Source organism: Phyllostomus hastatus, unplaced genomic scaffold, assembly GCF_019186645.2.
Source record: "Phyllostomus hastatus isolate PE091 unplaced genomic scaffold, TTU_PhHast_1.1 phas_scaffold_93, whole genome shotgun sequence".
NCBI lineage: Eukaryota > Metazoa > Chordata > Mammalia > Chiroptera > Phyllostomidae > Phyllostomus > Phyllostomus hastatus.
Genome location: NW_025334042.1, coordinates 10,114,310 through 10,131,492, shown reverse-complemented (window position 1 = coordinate 10,131,492; position 17,183 = coordinate 10,114,310). Strand labels below are relative to the sequence as shown.

At 43.0% G+C, this 17,183-nt stretch overlaps 1 protein-coding gene across 1 annotated transcript in view; it reads left to right on the top strand.

Annotated features, from left to right (window-relative positions):
• The first annotated feature begins 254 nt into the window (after positions 1-254).
• The window catches only part of RASSF3 (Ras association domain family member 3), a 73,293-nt gene continuing 56,364 nt past the window's right edge, over positions 255-17,183 (top strand). Inside the window, exon 1 of the mRNA XM_045829569.1 lies at positions 255-652. Within this exon, the coding sequence (XP_045685525.1) occupies positions 542-652 (111 nt within the window). The 5' untranslated portion in view covers positions 255-541. The remainder of the gene's footprint in view (positions 653-17,183) is intronic.

Below are 17,183 nucleotides of genomic sequence, written 5' to 3'. Positions count from 1 at the left end.
GGGCGAGCTGCGTGAGTTCAGCACAGAGCGAAACCGCTGCAGGACGCTCGAGGGTCTGAGGGCCCCTCGCAAGGCAGTCTCCTCCTCCTGCCGGACTCCTGGAGGGGTCGGCGGATTGATCACAGAAGACTTAGAAGTTTCCAGGAGGTTGGGGAAGCCACCCGAGCACAGCCACAGTACAAGCATTCCTCAAACTGGGCTTTTCTCGTTCTTTACCGCTAGTAGGGCGGGGAGCTGGTCCCCACCTGCGGCCGTGCGGGGGCGTGTCCGGAGCCTCCCCGGGAGCAGTTCGCAGGGCGGGGGCGGGGCCCTGGGAGGCGGGGTCGCGAGGCACTTGGAGGCCCGGGCGGCGCCAGGAGCCCGGCGGGGAGGCGGCAGGAGGGGCCGGACCGACGGATTGAGCGGCGGTCACAGCTGCAGGAAGACTGCCAGTCGGCTCTGGGCCGCGCGCTGGGAACCTCACGGGGTGGGTGTGCGCGGCACCCCCTGCCTGGCCACCTGCGCCCGTAGGAGGCGGCCCGCGCGCGACGGGACCAGCAGCATGAGTAGCGGCTACAGCAGCCTGGAGGAGGACTCCGAGGACTTCTTCTTCACCGCCAGGACCTCCTTCTTCAGGAGAGCGCCCCAGGGCAAGCCCCGCGCCGGCCAGCAAGTGAGTGGTGCGCGCGGCGGGTGCTGCAGCCCCAGTCCCACAGCGCCCGGGTGTCCGTGGGCGGGGGGACCCCCGATGCCACGTGTCTCCTCGGGGCGGGGTTGCTCGCGGGGAATGAGGAGGGGTCCGTGGAGAAGTGATTTCTCTTTGGATCCCAGGGTCTTGCCTTGAGTTTGTGCACGTGGGCTCGCGGGCTAGCGCTGGGGCGCCCGGGGCGAGGGAAGGAGGAGGAAGGGCGGGGAGGCTGAGGGCTGGCTCCTGCCTTCCGCGCCAGATGGCCTCTGCGGCTCCGCTTCGGGCGGCCGGCTGCGGGGGAGCTGTTCTCAGCGAGGAGGCGTCTCCTGGCCACTCCCGGAGTTTTCTCTGCCACCCGGGACGCCCTTAGCGCCCACGCAGAGTCAACGGTCGGGTCCCCGCGCTGGCCCTCTGTGTTGGTCAATTTAGCGGCCTGTGGCCCCCTGAGAGGCTTGGAGGGCAGTGTAATAGCGAGGAGTGGCCATGGTGACCCGGCCTCCTTATCTTCCCGGTCCCCGCGCCTCCGGTGGGGAGGAGGCGCTAAGAGAAACTCGGGGCCTGACGGTAGTAGGCGCTCACTAAATCTTAGTGGCGAGTATCGAGGTTCTGCGTTTCCTGTAAACTTGTCTATAGGTGTCTCGAATCTGTTTTGCAAACAAGTTTCTGCGATAGGTAAATGGTAGCAGGCGAGAGCTGAGCCTGAGGCCGGTTTCTTCCTTTTTAGGAGGAAGCATGCCGTGGGAAGCCTGACTTGGGAAAAGATGGCCAGGGAACTAGGGCCAGTTTCGCCGACGTGTTTTGCAGAGAGGCTTTCCTGAAACGGGGCAGTTGGGCTGGACCTCTAAGTCTGGCGCTTGAGCCCGCGGCCTCCTGGTCCTGGAGCCACACCAGGAAGCTGTGCCAACCCAGCCAGGCTCACATCAGATTAGAGACCTCTGTAATGGAACAAATTGGTTGCTCTTAAAAAAAAAAAAAAGAAAAGAAAGAAAAAAAAAAGAAGGCGTGCACTAAACATTGCTATCAAACTTAGTCCTGGAGACTTAGAAGCAAAGAAAATCGTTCAGGGCTGGATGATGAATTATGGGACGGTTGAGGACCACGTAATATGCAAAGGTTTCCTTGCCAGACCTTTTCAATTTCTTTGACCACTTTCTGAGGCCAGATTTCTTTTTATGATTCGAAAGTCCTAGTCTTTTCAACCTCTTAACTCCCAAACCAGAAGGGGGAGAAGAGCCCATGGAGGGCAAGAGTGAAGTCGTGTGCCCTTTTTCAATAGCAGGTGATCTGGGGTGGAGTCCTGGCGCAGTACTCGCCCCCTCTTTTATTTCTAAGGTTCAAGGCTGCACTGTTTACTAGTCACTTGGAGCGATGTCTTAGTTATCTCGGGCTGCTGTAACAAATACCATGGACTAGGTGACTTAAATACTTGTTTCTCACAGTTCTGGAGGCCAGCAGTCAGAGATCTGGGAGCCCACATGATTGGGTTCCCGGACTTCCTGGCTGGTAGACAGCTGACTTGCAGTGTCCTCACCTGGAGCAAGGGCTATCTCTTACTCTTACAAGGACGCTAATCCCATGGAGGCCACCCTCATGACCTAATTACCTCCTAAAGGTGCCCCCTCCAAATGTTCTCACACTTAGGGCTTGCTTCTCCATATGAATTTTGAGTGGTCACGACTTTCTTTCTTGGCTTCTCCTTTCTTTTTGTTCTCCACTTTGTATTTTTCTTTTTCCACTTATGTTCCTTTCACCGTTTGACACCGTGACTAGAACTTGTTAGAGATGGTGTTGGTTTGAAGTCTGTTCCAGATTGGTGGCTACTGATCTCCAGGTATAAGATGCTCCTTCACAAAGGCCAAAGTGTCCAGGTTGGAAAGGTGTGAGAATGCTTTAGTACTTTAAATATAAAAAAATCCGCTTTTCTCAGTTTATACAGGTACAGTACAATATTTGTGTTATACTCATTACTTTATAATATTCATCTAGGTGTATTATGCTCATATAATGTTAATTTAGCATTTAAATCCGTCTAACATCGTATGTATTTGGAAGTGTTTTGCTGAAAATCAGGACAGTTAGACCTAGTTCTTTGCTTGAGGAGCTTAATCTGTGTTTTCTAAAGCCTGTGTATTTTCCCTTCTAACACAACATATGCAGAGTGTTAAGTTGTAGGACTTGTTAGGTGGAAATCACATTCTAAGCTCTGAATTTTAGTAGGTATTTTAGTTTATTTAAAGAATTGATTGAGTCCTTTAAATTCTGGTGAGATTTGGGAGTTAAGAAAGTAAACTTTATAAAGCAAGGCACTCTTTAGTGTAGGACATCTTTTCCTAAGGTTACAGAAACCTTGTTCACTTTAGTATGCTGGCAATGATAAGACTAAGGTAAGCACTCTGACATAATGTGCAGTAGTGAAATTTATCTTTTTCTCTACAGGAGTGGAAAGAGAGGTGTTGCCATAAGGATCTGTTATCCATAATAGTGGGTTTTTTTTGGTGCCGATCACCTGGTAGAAAAGCCAGGAATGAGTAGTTTTAGAACTCTTGAAAATGTCCAGAGAAAGCAAGCTGTTTGTGGTAAATGCAGGGTAGGGAGAAGGGGAGGGGTGAGAAATGTCTTTCTTCTTTTGCCAGGCAAAGGAACATAGCCCAACGATTTTCTGTCTCCAACAATAACAAAAGCTTTACAAATAAAAAGCAACTGTTACCATTTTCTTTCTTATTTTATGCTGGTATTCACTCTTTCTCCCTTTTTTTGAGTAACAGGGTTAAAAACTGGTATGGCATGGCTGATGTAAAGGGAATGAACATATGGCTGTTTGTGGCAGTTGGAATGTTATGTTCATTGCCGTATTCACAGGGCTCCAGTCAGTACCTGACACAGTGGTTGGTCAGTGAAAATACAGTATTCGTTGAATGAATGAATGAATGCTTTCCTCGTTTGTTAATAATTGGCTCTTTCTGGGTTTTAAAATGTACCATATCTTAAGATTTCCCCAGGGACCCTCTGGGGTATTAATGTGATGAAAGGTGAGGCCTTGTTAAGTGATCTGACTAAGGGGCCACACTTACGGGAAAGGCTGGAACTCAAGATTTCTGACACAAATTCCACTTTCCTTTGTTTCCTTTGTTTCTTGTTGATTATAAAAATAATTAAAAACTTTTCACCCTGGCTGGTGTGGCTCAGTGTGTTGAACCTGCAACCGAAAGGTTGTAGGTTTGATTCCCAGTCAGGGCACATGCCTGGGTAGAGGGTCAGGTCCCCAGTAGGGGACACTTGAGAGGCAACCACACACTGATGTTTCTCTCCCTCTCTCCCTCCCTTCCCCTCTCTCTAAAAATAAATAAATACAATATTTAAAAAATTAAAAAACTTTGATTTTCCCTTTACATATATGGACATCTGTAATTTAGGAATTTCTTAAAATGTTCCCCCCGCTTCCTGCATGCACCTTCATTACAGTGTTAATAATTTATACTCGTGCTCTGACTGTATTGTTTCAAGCAGATCCAAGAATGTGGGTAGTTCTGTAATTCATAATTTTCTGAGTTTTAATAAAATCAAACTACCTGTAAGTACAGGACACATTAAACTTCCAAGAGTAGAAATTGATCAAAATTATTAATCTGTTGGAGCACATCTTATTTCATATCTAAGGTGATCACTTTTCTTCCTGAGCCTTTGATGGTTAATAGGAATAAGGAGATGAGACACCTGTTTTTGCTTTAGGAGTAGAATATTTAAAGGTCATGAGGCTTTTTGTTTGTTTTATGGCATACTTGAATTAAAAATTTGTTTCTAAATTATATTTAAAAGTTTTTATTGAATTTATCAAGGTGATATTAGTTAATAAAATTATATAGGTTTCAGGTGTACTGTTCTATAACACATCATCTGTATGTTGTATTGTGTGCTCACTACCCAGAGTCAGGTTTCTTCTGTCACCATTTATCCCCCTTTACCCTCTTCTACCTTCCTCCAAGTGGTCTTGAAACACTTAAAACTGTCTTCTGAACCTCTTACACTTTTTTACTTTTATTAGTCCACTCACACTTTTTAAAAAGTTACACTGAAGAATGGTTTAATAAGGCGGGTCTGTGAGACTCCACATAACAGGTTTTAAGTTTGCCCTATGGGTTCTCCCCTTACTCTAATTTAAATATTTTTGTGGCTCTCTGTTTGGTTCTGTGTCTTATTGCTAGAATCAATAGTGATAAGTTACACTGTTGTATCCAGCATTTCTGTGAGAAGTTTTGGTGATATTTTACAACATCGAAAATATTTTAGCTATACTAACTTTTTAATCCCTATGTTATTATTATTATCTTTTCCCATTTCTGATTTTGTTTATTTGGGTCTTCTCTTTTTTTTCTTGCTGACTCTGGTTAACGGCTTATCAATTTTGTTTGTGTTTTCAAGGAACCAGCTTTTGGTTTCATTGATCTTTTGTATTTTGGGTGGGGGGAGCTCTGTTGTTTATTTCTGCTCTGATCTTACTTCCTTCTTTCTACTTACTTTGGGTTTTGTTTGTTGTTTTTCTAGTTCCTTTAGGTGTAAGGATAGATTGTTTATTTGAGATTTTTTTTGTTTCTTGAGGTAGGCTATGAATTTTCCTCTTAGTATTGCTTTGGCTGTGTCCCATAAATTCTTGGGTGGTTGTGTTTTCATTTGTCTCAAGGTTATCTTTTGATTTATTTTTTGATCTTGTTAACTCACTGATTGTTTAGTATCATGTTATTTAGCCTCCATATGTGTTTTTCAGCTTTTTTCTTGTAATTGATTTCTAGTTTTATACCATCATGATTGGAGAAGATGCCCAACATAATTTCAGTGTTCTTAAATTTGTTGATACTTGTTTTGTGGCCTGATAATGTGGTCTATTCTGGAAGATGTTCCATGTATTCTTGAAAAGAATGTATATTATGTTGTTTTAGAATAAAATACTCTAAAAATATGAATGAAATCTGATCTAATGTGTCATATAAGGCCACTGTTTCCCTGTTGGTTTTCCATCTGGATGACTATCTATTGATGTCATTGGGGTGTAAAAGTTCCCTACTATGACTCTTATTGTCAGTCTTTCCCTTTCTGTCCATCAATATTTGCTTGACATATTGAGGTGCTCCTACGTGTGCATAAATGTTTACAAGGGTTATAGTCTCCTGTTGGGTTGATACCTCTGTCATTCTGAAATGTCCTTCTTTGTATTCATTACATGTAGCCTTTGTTTTAAAGTCTATTGCGTCTGATATAAGTATTGCTACTCCAGCTTTTGTTTTTGTTGTTGTTTCCATTTGCATGATAGGTCTTTTCCATCCCTTTACTTTCAGTCTGTGTGTGTCTTTGGATTTGAAGTGGGTTAATCCCCTTGTTTTTGAATGTAAACAGTCCCAACTGTCCTTTTGCCTGGTGCATGGTGATTTGCACATCTAATCACTGTGTCTGATACATTGTGTTGTTATTTTTTAATTGTCACTTTTTGCAGATGACATGATTTTTTCAGATGTTTATTTATTTTTAGAGAGAAGAAAGAGAGGGAGAAAGAGTGAGATAAACATCAATGTGTGAGAGAAACATCAATGGGTTGCCTCTTGCACGAGCCCCAACTGGGTGTCAGGCCCGCAACGCAGATATGTGTCTGGACCAGGAATTGAACTGGTGACCTTCTGCTTCTGAGGACGGTGCTCAACCAACTGAGCCACACTTACCAGGGCTGTTGTGTTCCTACATAGTATTGATCCATGGAGTTTTGTGTTTGTGTGAGCAGGACTCACAAAGACTCACTCCTTTAACTGAATCTCAAAAGAAAATTAGTCACCTATGTCATACATCCTCATATGTGAACAATGCACTCTTTACTGCCTTTTTTTCCTTCGGGTTAACTCAGAAGATTTGGAATTATTTGGAAAGCACTGTCACAAAATATTTATGAAAGGAAAAGCTAAAAATATCTAATAATGTGGTTATTCTTTTTAGACTTCCTTTGGCAGTCAGTGCATGTCATAAATGTAAACATTCATTTTCTGGGAGAAAAAATGTGGCTGACCAAACGCTTTGTACTGTGGCTTGATCACCAGCTCTTTTCAGCCCTGAGCCAGCAGCTCTCGCTTACCCCTGACTTCCCACATAAGGTGGCTGTCTTTTGATACAGGCCCCAGTCTGAGGCTAGCTTTTCGTTTCTATTTTGGCCCAAGGCCATTAGCTAGCCTGGCCCCTTCTCAGAAGGGATGATAAAAAGACCCAGTGGGAGATATGATAGATGCATGCGGAAGAGCTACTTATTTAATTAAAGGACATATCTTAGGTAATTTAGCCAATGGTGTCCTTGTCTTGTTGAAGAGCTAATATATGGGGGTGGGTGATAATAGGTTTACAGTTGTGAGTACATGAAACACATTTTATTCTTGTATTATTTATTGTATTGTTTTTCATACTAACAACTATAAACCTACTTTTGCCCACCCTGTACATTGCCTTGTAATCCAGGCAGTGTATTATGAGGCCCAGCTCTCAGGTGCAATGATGTTTAAATAATAGCATGTAACTAGGACTCTCATCACACTAGGTTTCTCTTGGTTCCTTTCAGGATCCAAGTTATTAGCCATCACAGAATTTAGACATGAAATTACTTGCCTCACTTTTTCTTCTCATGTCAACTTATATGACACCTTCTTAGAGAAGTTTTCCCAAACCATGCCCTGTGCTTTTCCTTCATAGCAAAAATTATAATTTGTGGTTATATCCTGTTTAAGGAGGATTGAGAGTAGCATGTTTATTGACACATAAAATAAATGTCTGGTACGTAGTAGGCAAATGAAAGCCCACTCTTTATGAATAGATGTCCCAGTACTTGGTACTCTTAATTTTCCTTTTTATACACAAATGTACACAAATTTTCACCCTCATGCAAGTAGACCCTAAGTCTTCACAGTATCTTATATGTGGTAGTCATTTAAAAAAGGACCGTCTGTAGCCCTGGCTGGTGTGGCTTGGTTGGTTGGAGCTTAGTCCTGTGAACTGGAGGGCTGTGGGTTTGGTCCCTGGTCTGGGAACGTACACCTGGGCTGCAGGTACATCTCAGGTCAGGCATGTGCGGGAGGCAGCCAGTCCTTGTTTCTCTCTCTTCCTTCTCTCTCTAAAAGCAATGAAAAAATGTCTTCAGGTGAGGATTTAAAATATCACTTTGTGTATTTCCCCTTTATTTTAAGAAAGACCATCATTCATTTGTGCACTCAGAGATTTATTGAGTTCTTACGCTGCCCCCCACACGTAGGCTTGGCTCTGGGGACAGAGCAGTGAGCAAAATGAAGTTCTTGGCCCCATATAGTCATATTTTTAATATGACTAGATAATACATCTCTCTAATTTTCCTTTAAAGAGCTTGCTCCTGTAGCGTAAAGGAATCCTTTTACTGTTCAGTTTTTCAGCAGCACACCCTGTGCACAGAGAGTGGCATGGAAATGTTGGCTGAGAAGTTTATCCCTGAAAAAGCAGTCCATTTCCTTGCTGACACCTGTCCTAGGACTGCAGGTGCGTGTGCTCCAACAGAAACGTCATCTTGCTGAACGACATCAGATGCATTCAACAGAGTAACAGTCTAACCAGAGTCTTCCAATTTCCTGGGACGAGGTTAATTTTCCAGGCTTCTCCTCTTAGTTCAGTTAGTTCTGGTTTGGCTATCACTGGCGAGTCAAACAGTTTTTGTTTACTTGTTAGTTTTTTTTTTTAAGTGGAGAGGGACAGAGATACACTAAGAAGGATGTCTGAGTTCATAAAAAATGATAAAAATGTGAAATATATGTAAAAATGTTACAAGTGACTCTGATATAGAAGTGACCATCATGCTAAAGCTGTGCCGTCCCCCAGGGTGGACACCAGCCACAGGTGGTGACGGCGCACTTGAAGTGCGGCTGGCCCGAACGGAGGGGTGTGCTGTAAGTTTGAAATACACACTGGGTTTCTAAGACAAAAGAGACTATCCAGTATATCACAGTAATTTAAAAATATTGATTACATGTTAAAATGATAATATTTTGGATATCTGAGTTAAATAAAATTCATTTTTACCTGTTTTTTTTTTAGGTTTTATTTATTTTTAGAGAGAGGGGCAGGAGGGAGAGAGAGAGGGAGAGAAACACCAGTGTGTGGTTGCCTCTCTATGTGGCCCCCACTGGGGACCTGGCCCACAATCCAGGCATGTGTCTTGACTGGGAATCAAACCGGTGACCCTTTGGTTCGCAGCTCATGCTCAATCCACTGAGCTACACCAGCCAGGGCTTACCTGTTTATTTTTTAAAGTAGCTATTGGAAAATTGGAAATTACACAGGTGGCTCACACTGTAATTCTGTTGGGCAATAGTTTACTAAAGCAGAGCTGCTAGCTGTTGCTATTTGGGGTGGAATCTCCATCATCTAGATGGCTGCAGGTGGATGGCTGGTTGAAAGGTGTGCCTGCCGGGCGGCCGGGTTGCCTTTTCTTTGTGAACAGGAACTTGCCCTTTACTGTTGGGAATAGTTTCTTCTTAGCTTAGATTGGGTCACACATACCCGCATGTTGGGGGTTGTGAAACCTGTGTGTGGGGAGCTTCCCTTTTTCACATTGAGCTGATAGGATAAAACTACACCGCATTCAAACTGCAACTTCGCCCTCAGTGTACAGAGAGGAGGGCTCATTATGTCACAGAGTATTAAAACAGCAAGAGGAAGACGTGCTTTCTGGCCTGTAATTGCTTACTGCTGCTACATGATTCAGTCAGCTAAGAATAATTTACTAATTACACATTGCAGCACTCAGTTCTTTTTCCAGATGCTAAACAAAGTGAGATAATTAGAGGACGAAAAAGGATGAATTTAGGAATTGGAGACCAGAAGAATAGATTTAGAAGCTCTTGGATTTAAGAGACTTAGAATGTAATCAGCAAAGCGTTTTCATGAAAGCGATGCCAGTTGGGCGAAGGTTGTGTGTGTGTTAAGACTGTGAAGGTGGTTTTCTGAATTCATTCCCTGGCTGTGTGCTGAATACAGCAATGTGCAAACCCGTGCTAGGAGTGGGGTGAACAAAACGGACTAAACCCTGCTCTCATGGAAGTCAGTTAGTAGTCTATGTAGACCATCTCCCATCTGTTGTAAAGAGCAAAACCTTAGTTAAAAATTTGGCTCCCACCTAAAAATTTGAGTAATTTCTCATAAGCATGTCCCCCCCCGCCACCCATGAAGGACTTTAAGCTTTATGGGTAATTAAAGCGATATGGTCTTAAAATTATTTTAATAACATGATTGCTATAAAAATCACATCACAGTTTGGGGGAAAATGGTTCATTATCTTACTATCCTAATCCAAATATAATTTTGCCGAATTGTTTCCTAGCTTTTTCCCTTTGTTTTACATGTGTATAATTGTGCTATACTGGTATATACATAACAATATGCATAACAAAATTTGCCATCTTAACCATTTTTGAGTGTACAGTTCACTAGGGTTAAAGTGGATTTACATTGTTATGCATCCAATCTCCAGAAACTTTTTCATCTTGGAAAACTTCAAACTACTCATTAAACATTCCCATTTCTCTCCCTCCCTGCCCCTGGCAACTACCACCCTACTTTCTGTTTCTGTGAGTTTTACTATTCTAGATATCTAATATAAGTGAAATCATACAGCACTGGTCTTTTATAGCTGGCTTATTTCACTCAAGGTTCATGCATGTTGTAGTATGGGTCATAATTTCCTTCCTTTGAGTGTGAATAATAGTCCATTGTATGTATATAACACATTTTGTTTATCCATTTGTCAGTCAATGGACTTGAGTTACTTCCACCTTTCAGCTACTGCGAATGATGCCACTGTGAACATGGTGTACATTACAAGTATCTTTTAGAGACCTTGCTTTTAATTCTTTCAGATATATATTCAGAAGTGGCATTGCTGAATCATATGGTAATGCTGTTTATATTTGTTGAGGACTATCACACTAATGATTTTGAATCCTCCTATTTATTTATTTAATCCTCGCCTGAGGATATATTTATTGATTGTAGAGAGAGACAGACAGTGGGGGGGAGGGAGAGACATCGATTCGGATCTGTGTTTCCTGTGTGTACCCCTCTTGGGGACCCAGGGGTCATCAAACACGCAACCTTTTGGTGTATGGAATGATGCTCCAATGGACTGAGCCACCCGGCCAGGACTGAATCCTGCTATTTAAACTTAGAATTACGAGGTGTTGCTGCATGATGTTAGCTATCATTTTTAGGTCCATCTTGTATTTTCTGGGGCAGGCATTATTCAGGAAATATTGGAAAACTTGGATGTTTCCAATTTTTGCTACTATGCGTAACACTGTAGTGAACATCCTAGATTCATCTTTTTGGTATAGATGTACAGAATGGAATTTTACTGAACGTGAGGCTGTGGCTATTTCTGTAGCTCTGGGGCTATATATTTAAATAGTGCATGCACCCTTAGCTCCATTGCATATAGTCATTAAAATAGAGGGGAAACTTCATAAAGGTGCCTCATTGTTACCTAATTTGCATTCCTTTAATTAACAGTGAATCTAATATTTTTGTACTTCTAAGTAGATCTTCCTCTTGGTGGGAGCATTGTTTGGGCACGGCCTCGGCCTCGAGTGTGTGTCTGTTAGGTGGGTGGAAATCTTGAGAGCACTGCTCTTGAGTGCCATGCATACATGTTTAGCTCAGTAGACGCTTCCCCTTTTTTGTGGTCCGCTGAACTTCAGGTTATTTTTTTTGCTTACTCTGTACCTAAGGGACATTACACATTCTGGCATTTTGAAATACCTTCCAGTGTGTTTCAGGCTGACATCACTGAAACAAGGAGCAAAATACTTGTTACTCCTGCAATTGTGGCGCCGGAAGGGCCTTGCTGGGAGAGCGTCAGCGTCCTGTGCCCACACCGTGGGATGCAGAGGGCGGGTAGCTGGATGATGTGTCTCTTAGTAAGCATGCAAGAAAGGGGTGACTGGAAGTGCCCGTTGGTCTTTGATTTCCAGTGTGTGTAGTGCCAGTTTTCCACCCGCTGTGATAGAATTTGGAGGAACCTAAGTTACCTTATATATAAATAGACTGGGGAGGTAGGACAAACAATTACAAGCTGCAACTGCCAAGAGGATATTTCTACTATTTATTTATAAGCTCACTGTTTTTTGTTGAAAAATTATAAGTAGATGGGCTCTGGCATCTCTGTGTGTTTTAAGGCCGGCCTCTGACGAAAATTGTTGCTTAATCTCCTTCTCTGAGTAACTCCTAGTTTGCCCTCATTTAATTTGTTCCTTCTTATAGTTGTTTAATGAAGTGAATCTGTTAAAAGGATGTGAAGGGTTATCTCTGACTTTAGATTGATTATAAACCCTCCTATCTTAGGATTCTTATGCAAACTAACTCTGAAAATTTACCACAAATGTTTGTTTTGAGGAATGTTCTTTGATGTTTTGCCAGTTAAGGCATAGAAATTTATGTGTATATGATAGAGTTCTCAAACAGCAAAAGAAACAAAAACAAAAAAAATCTTACCAAAACAGAAAACAACATAGCTACATGCATTACGGAGGAGGAAAAATACCGACACTGAAATGAAGTGAACATTCCATAGTGTTTTACAGTTAGTAGAACATTCCAAGGGAATTAAAATTCACTCGATTTCTCGGACTCTGGTTTCAGTGCAGTGCTGAGATCAAAATGAAACTACCAGAAGCTTTAATCGGTTTAGGCCTGAAGCAAACCCAGGTTCATTGGCACGGCAAAGGGGAATTTAGGGGCACTGGACTGTTTGTTGTCAGTGATTCCCTTAAGGTCTGTTTCTGTTTATTTTAAACAGGCTTGTGGGTTGCTCTTTTTTTTTTTTTTCTATTGCCCTTTGAGGGGAAGGTATTGCCCGTTTAGATCTTTCTGACTTTTGAAAGTTGCTTTCCTGCTTTCCTTGATGACCGGCAGTGGGGGTGCATGTGACGTGGCGTGGTTGGAATGACTGTGCTGGTGCTGCTGTGGGAGGCAGGGTCTGGTCCTCGGCTGTCCTTTCGGTCTCTGCTAGAGGAAATTTGTCCTATAAATTGCACCCAAAGCACGATCATTCCTGCCATTTGAGGAGAGGATTTGAAGGTGGATCATGCAGGGAAAGGGGGGGTATCCTTTTGAAAAGGCAAACCTAGCATCAGTATCATCAAATCAACTTAAAATTCACTCCCTCCCTGGCTGGTGTGGCTCAGTTGGTTGGAGCATCATCCTGTAACCCCAAGGTCGTGGGTTTGATCCCTGGTCCAGGTGTGTATGGGAGACAACCAGTTGATGCTTCTCTCTTTCATCGGTATTTCTCTCCCTTCCCCTCTCTCTAAAAGCAATGAAGAAAAATGTCCTTGAGTAAGAATTAAAAAAAAAAAACAACTTTCCCCACAGAGACAGTGTACAGGTTAATTTTGAATCCCCATACAGTGGATTTTGCTATCTTGACGTGAGGGCTAAAAACTCTCTTATTGTTGAGAAAAAGAAAGGGAACTAGATTTTGTAATGGGCTAATGGGTGTGTACACTTAGTTGATTGACAATTGACGGCAAGTCCCTGAGCTATTGTGAGGCAGTTTGAGTTATATCAGTGCCGTTATCTTGGGCCAGTCATTGCACCTCTCTAAGTCTCAATTTCCTCATCTGTAAAGGAGCAGCATGCCTGTCAAAAAATAAGCAGTAACAAATATTAGTAACTGTTATGTTTAAAAGGTTGTAGTACTATATGTGATCACATAGTTTTCATTTCAGGGTGCTGTGCTGAATGGAGAACTGACGGGTTGAGGGATTTGAAGTGAACTAATAATCCATCAAAGAATAAAAAGATGGCAGGGAATTAGGGTGTATCTCTTTGGCTGGAGTGACCAAAACGAATTGAAAATCTCAATGTAGTTGATCAGGAAGGAGCTTCAGTCAATCCTGGATGCTTATTTTTCTTTCTGTCTCTTTTTATCTCTCTCTCATCTCTCTCTGTGTCTCTGTCTTTTGTCTCTCTGTGTCTCTGTCTCTGTCTCTCTGCCTCTCTAGTCTGAATCTGTGGTGCCTTTGTTTCCTGATAAAGGGGCTTTGTCCTTCTGACCAAGCCTGAGGCCACTTATCAAAGTTTTCACCAACTTCTGAATGAGCAGACATGTTGAAAGTGTGGCTCTTTTGCCCAGCCCAATATTTTATGTCTTGAATATAAGTTAACATATTGAATGAAACTTTTTTTTTCCTTCCTCAACGTCCTCTCTTTCCCTCTCTTATCTGTCTCTGGCTGTAGGACTCTGGCTGCAGTTTTGCTCAAGACTGCTGGCTTGACCGGGGACAAATTCTGCTTCCTGGGGACTTTCCTTTTTCCCCCCAGAAGGTTTAGATCACCTTGTGGTCATTGTTTAGGGACTTAGTCACTATCTTGTTTCTGGGTTTTGTGGGATCAAATCGAATGAGGTAACTTATGGGAACTGTGTAACACACTGTAAAGGGAGATGCTGTGGCTGCCTGAGCCCCGTTCCACGTGCGGTGGCGGCCTTCCCTGGCTCGGGGCTCCCACCCACGGAGTGCCTGTCTTCTCTCTAAGGGATTTCAGCCTTGTTGGACGCACCCACAGTTTGGAAGCAAGCTCGCTTATGCAAAATTTGAACACAGGCACTAAAGAAGCCCAGTGAGTCATGTGGTCTGTTTGGCCAACTCCTCAGAGTTCATTTATGCTCTTCGAGACTGGTGTGAGTGTTGGAATCTGGTGGGAAGCCTCTTCCGCAAAGCCACGTGAGCCCCTGGGGTTTGCTGCTCCTTCTCCACTGCCAGCCTCCCTTTCCTTGGACTGGGTGTCTTAACAATAAATTGGTTGTCTGCAGCTGGCTTTATATTCTGAATGCCATTGTGAATATTTTTAATCACTTAAAAACATTTAAGAAAAAGATTTTTATTTTCAGAGAGAGGGGAAGGGCGGGGGGGAGAAAGGGAGAGAAACAACCATGTGCAAGAGAAACATCAGTTGGCTGCCTCCCACATGCACCTGCCTGGGGACCTGACCTGCAACCCAGGTGTGGGCCCTGACTGGGAATCCAACAGGCAGCCCTTTGCTTTGCGGGACAGTGCCCAACCCAGTGTCTCTTGTAAACTGATTATAATTTTTCAGCCTGCAGTAATATTGGAGCTGACGCTTATTTGATAATTATTGAAAATGAGTTATTTCCCAATCTCATTCTTGTATGTTTATTTCTATCTGCATAGTAGTGGTTTGTGTTTGGGGAACCTGAGCAATTATACCTAAGCAGCAAGTTTAAATTGCCTTATGACTCGACTGTGCTGTGGATGAAGCTCTCAGATGCCTCGGAGAAAGATGACAGCCCAGCTCATAGTCGGATGCATCAGGGGGCTTGAACAAATTTCATTTAAGGCTTCCAGATCATCCTGTCTGTGCGCTTCCTGAGGGTAGACCGCGTCTGTCATGTTCTCCACCACATCCTCATTGCCAGTGAGTGCTCCTGGTGCAGAGCGCAGGAGCGGGCCGTCGATATTCGATCGTCGATCACCAGATCTCCATTTGATCAGACTTGTATCAGAATTATAGTCAAAAAGAAGTTGTTCAAGGCAGTGAAGCAGATTTGTTTTGGTTTCAGAGGGAGTGGTAATACAGTCAAACAGTGGTAATAGAGTCTGTATCCTGTGAAAGGGGCACCTGTAGGGGACATGGGACGTGTTTGTGGTCAGGGATGTGGAGGCCTGGGTCCTAGGCCTGGTCCTTTGTTAACTAGCAGAGGTAACTCTGGAGAATTACTGAGCCACTTTGGGCTTCTTTCTTCCTCAAAGGCCCTGTCCAGTTCTGTGACAGATTTATTCTGGACGTGAATTCCTGATTGGGGGAAAAGCAGCAGAGACAAGGCTTTGAGAGGGATTCCCTGGAATGTATTAAGATGCCAAATGAATTTGTTTGGAAGCAGCTAGCTTAGGTCATATCTGGTTGGATGGGGTTCAACTTAACTGAATTGATTAGTCATTGCTGTTTGAGAAATAAGTATAACGTGTAACATCATTTCTTTTCCTAAAGAGGGAATGTCTTAGGAAAGAAATGAGGGGGGTATTTAATTCATCCATGGATAGTGCCGACAAGAATGGGTTTCACGCAACCACAGGGAACACTTAAATGTTTTGAACTGGTGTATTGCAGGAGTTACTAATACAATGTCCAGGAGTGCTGAAGGAAGAGCCCACCAGCAGTGTGACAGTCCTCAGGCCCAGGGCAGGATGAGCGCGTGAGAGTCAGCGCTGACCGGGAAGGCAGCACGGTGACGGAACTGCGCCTCCTGGAAGCCGCACTGCTCATGGGGTGGTGCGGCATTTGGGAGTGAAGAATTACCCATTTCCCTTGGAAGATTTAATTTTTTTGTTTTTAGTGCCTCCTTTATTCCAGCTGGTCTGCCCGTACCCTTGCCCAGTAAATGTTCTTAGAAAACTTCTTTAGCAAGTTAAATTCCATTTTAAAACAACAGAGCCTATTGTCTAATACATGTCCAGATGTGAGGCTTCCAGAGGCTGCCGCGCCCCCTTGCCCACACTCGGTGTGAGTGCCCTACGCAGTCAGCCTGTTCCCTGGTCCTAGAACACCCACCCAGTTCAGGCTCATTGCTTATCCTGTCTTGTCCTCTGATCACTACAGGTACATTTTAGTGTTGTCTCCCTCATATAAATGAAAATTCTTAAGGGTTAGGGACCTTGACTTCACTTTATAGAGGCCATGTCAAATGATTCTTGAGTGTGATGATCAATTTGATTCATTATGGAGACATTGTCTTTTCTGAGAATTATTTTTTAATATAGCCATTTATTTAGAACTTTCATCTGTTTCTAATTTCATATATACTTCAGGGGCTATTTCAGCAGGACCCTAGAGGAAAGGTATTTCCTCAAAATTGGCCTTTTAAACATTTGATGAACTATTGATGACTTAAAATGACATAACTTTAACTCCAAAGAAACGAAGTAGCTGGCATGGCGCCTTTTAACCTGAAGAGTCTGAGATTTCCTGCTATTCTTTTAACTAGATGGAACATGCTTAAATGCATCATTATATGAAGTTTTGCTTTCAGCTATGGAAATCATGAAAAATTATTTTTCTAGTGACTCCAGTTCTTTTCATTAACCATATCCCCGTATCCCTGGAAAATGTGGTGCATTTTAGATTTGGAAGATGAGTGATGTGATCATATGAAGGGGTGGCTGATTTAACTTGCTCCTTACATTGTATATTCATTTGAGGTTACAGTGTTGGCCATATGAAAATGAGTATCGTGTCAAAATGGTTTAGGTGAACTATGGTGTTGTGTTGGTGTTTCGAGTGAAGTGAAGCACTGAGTGTCCAGATCCTGAATGTGAGTTACTAAACACGATTTTAATTATCTCTGAATTCACACACAGGCATTCCATTCATTAAGGCACTTACTGATTTTTAAGAATTATAGTGAATAGAAGGGAAAGTGTGGGCTGAATTATAAAGTACTAGATTCTTCCAGGTGTAG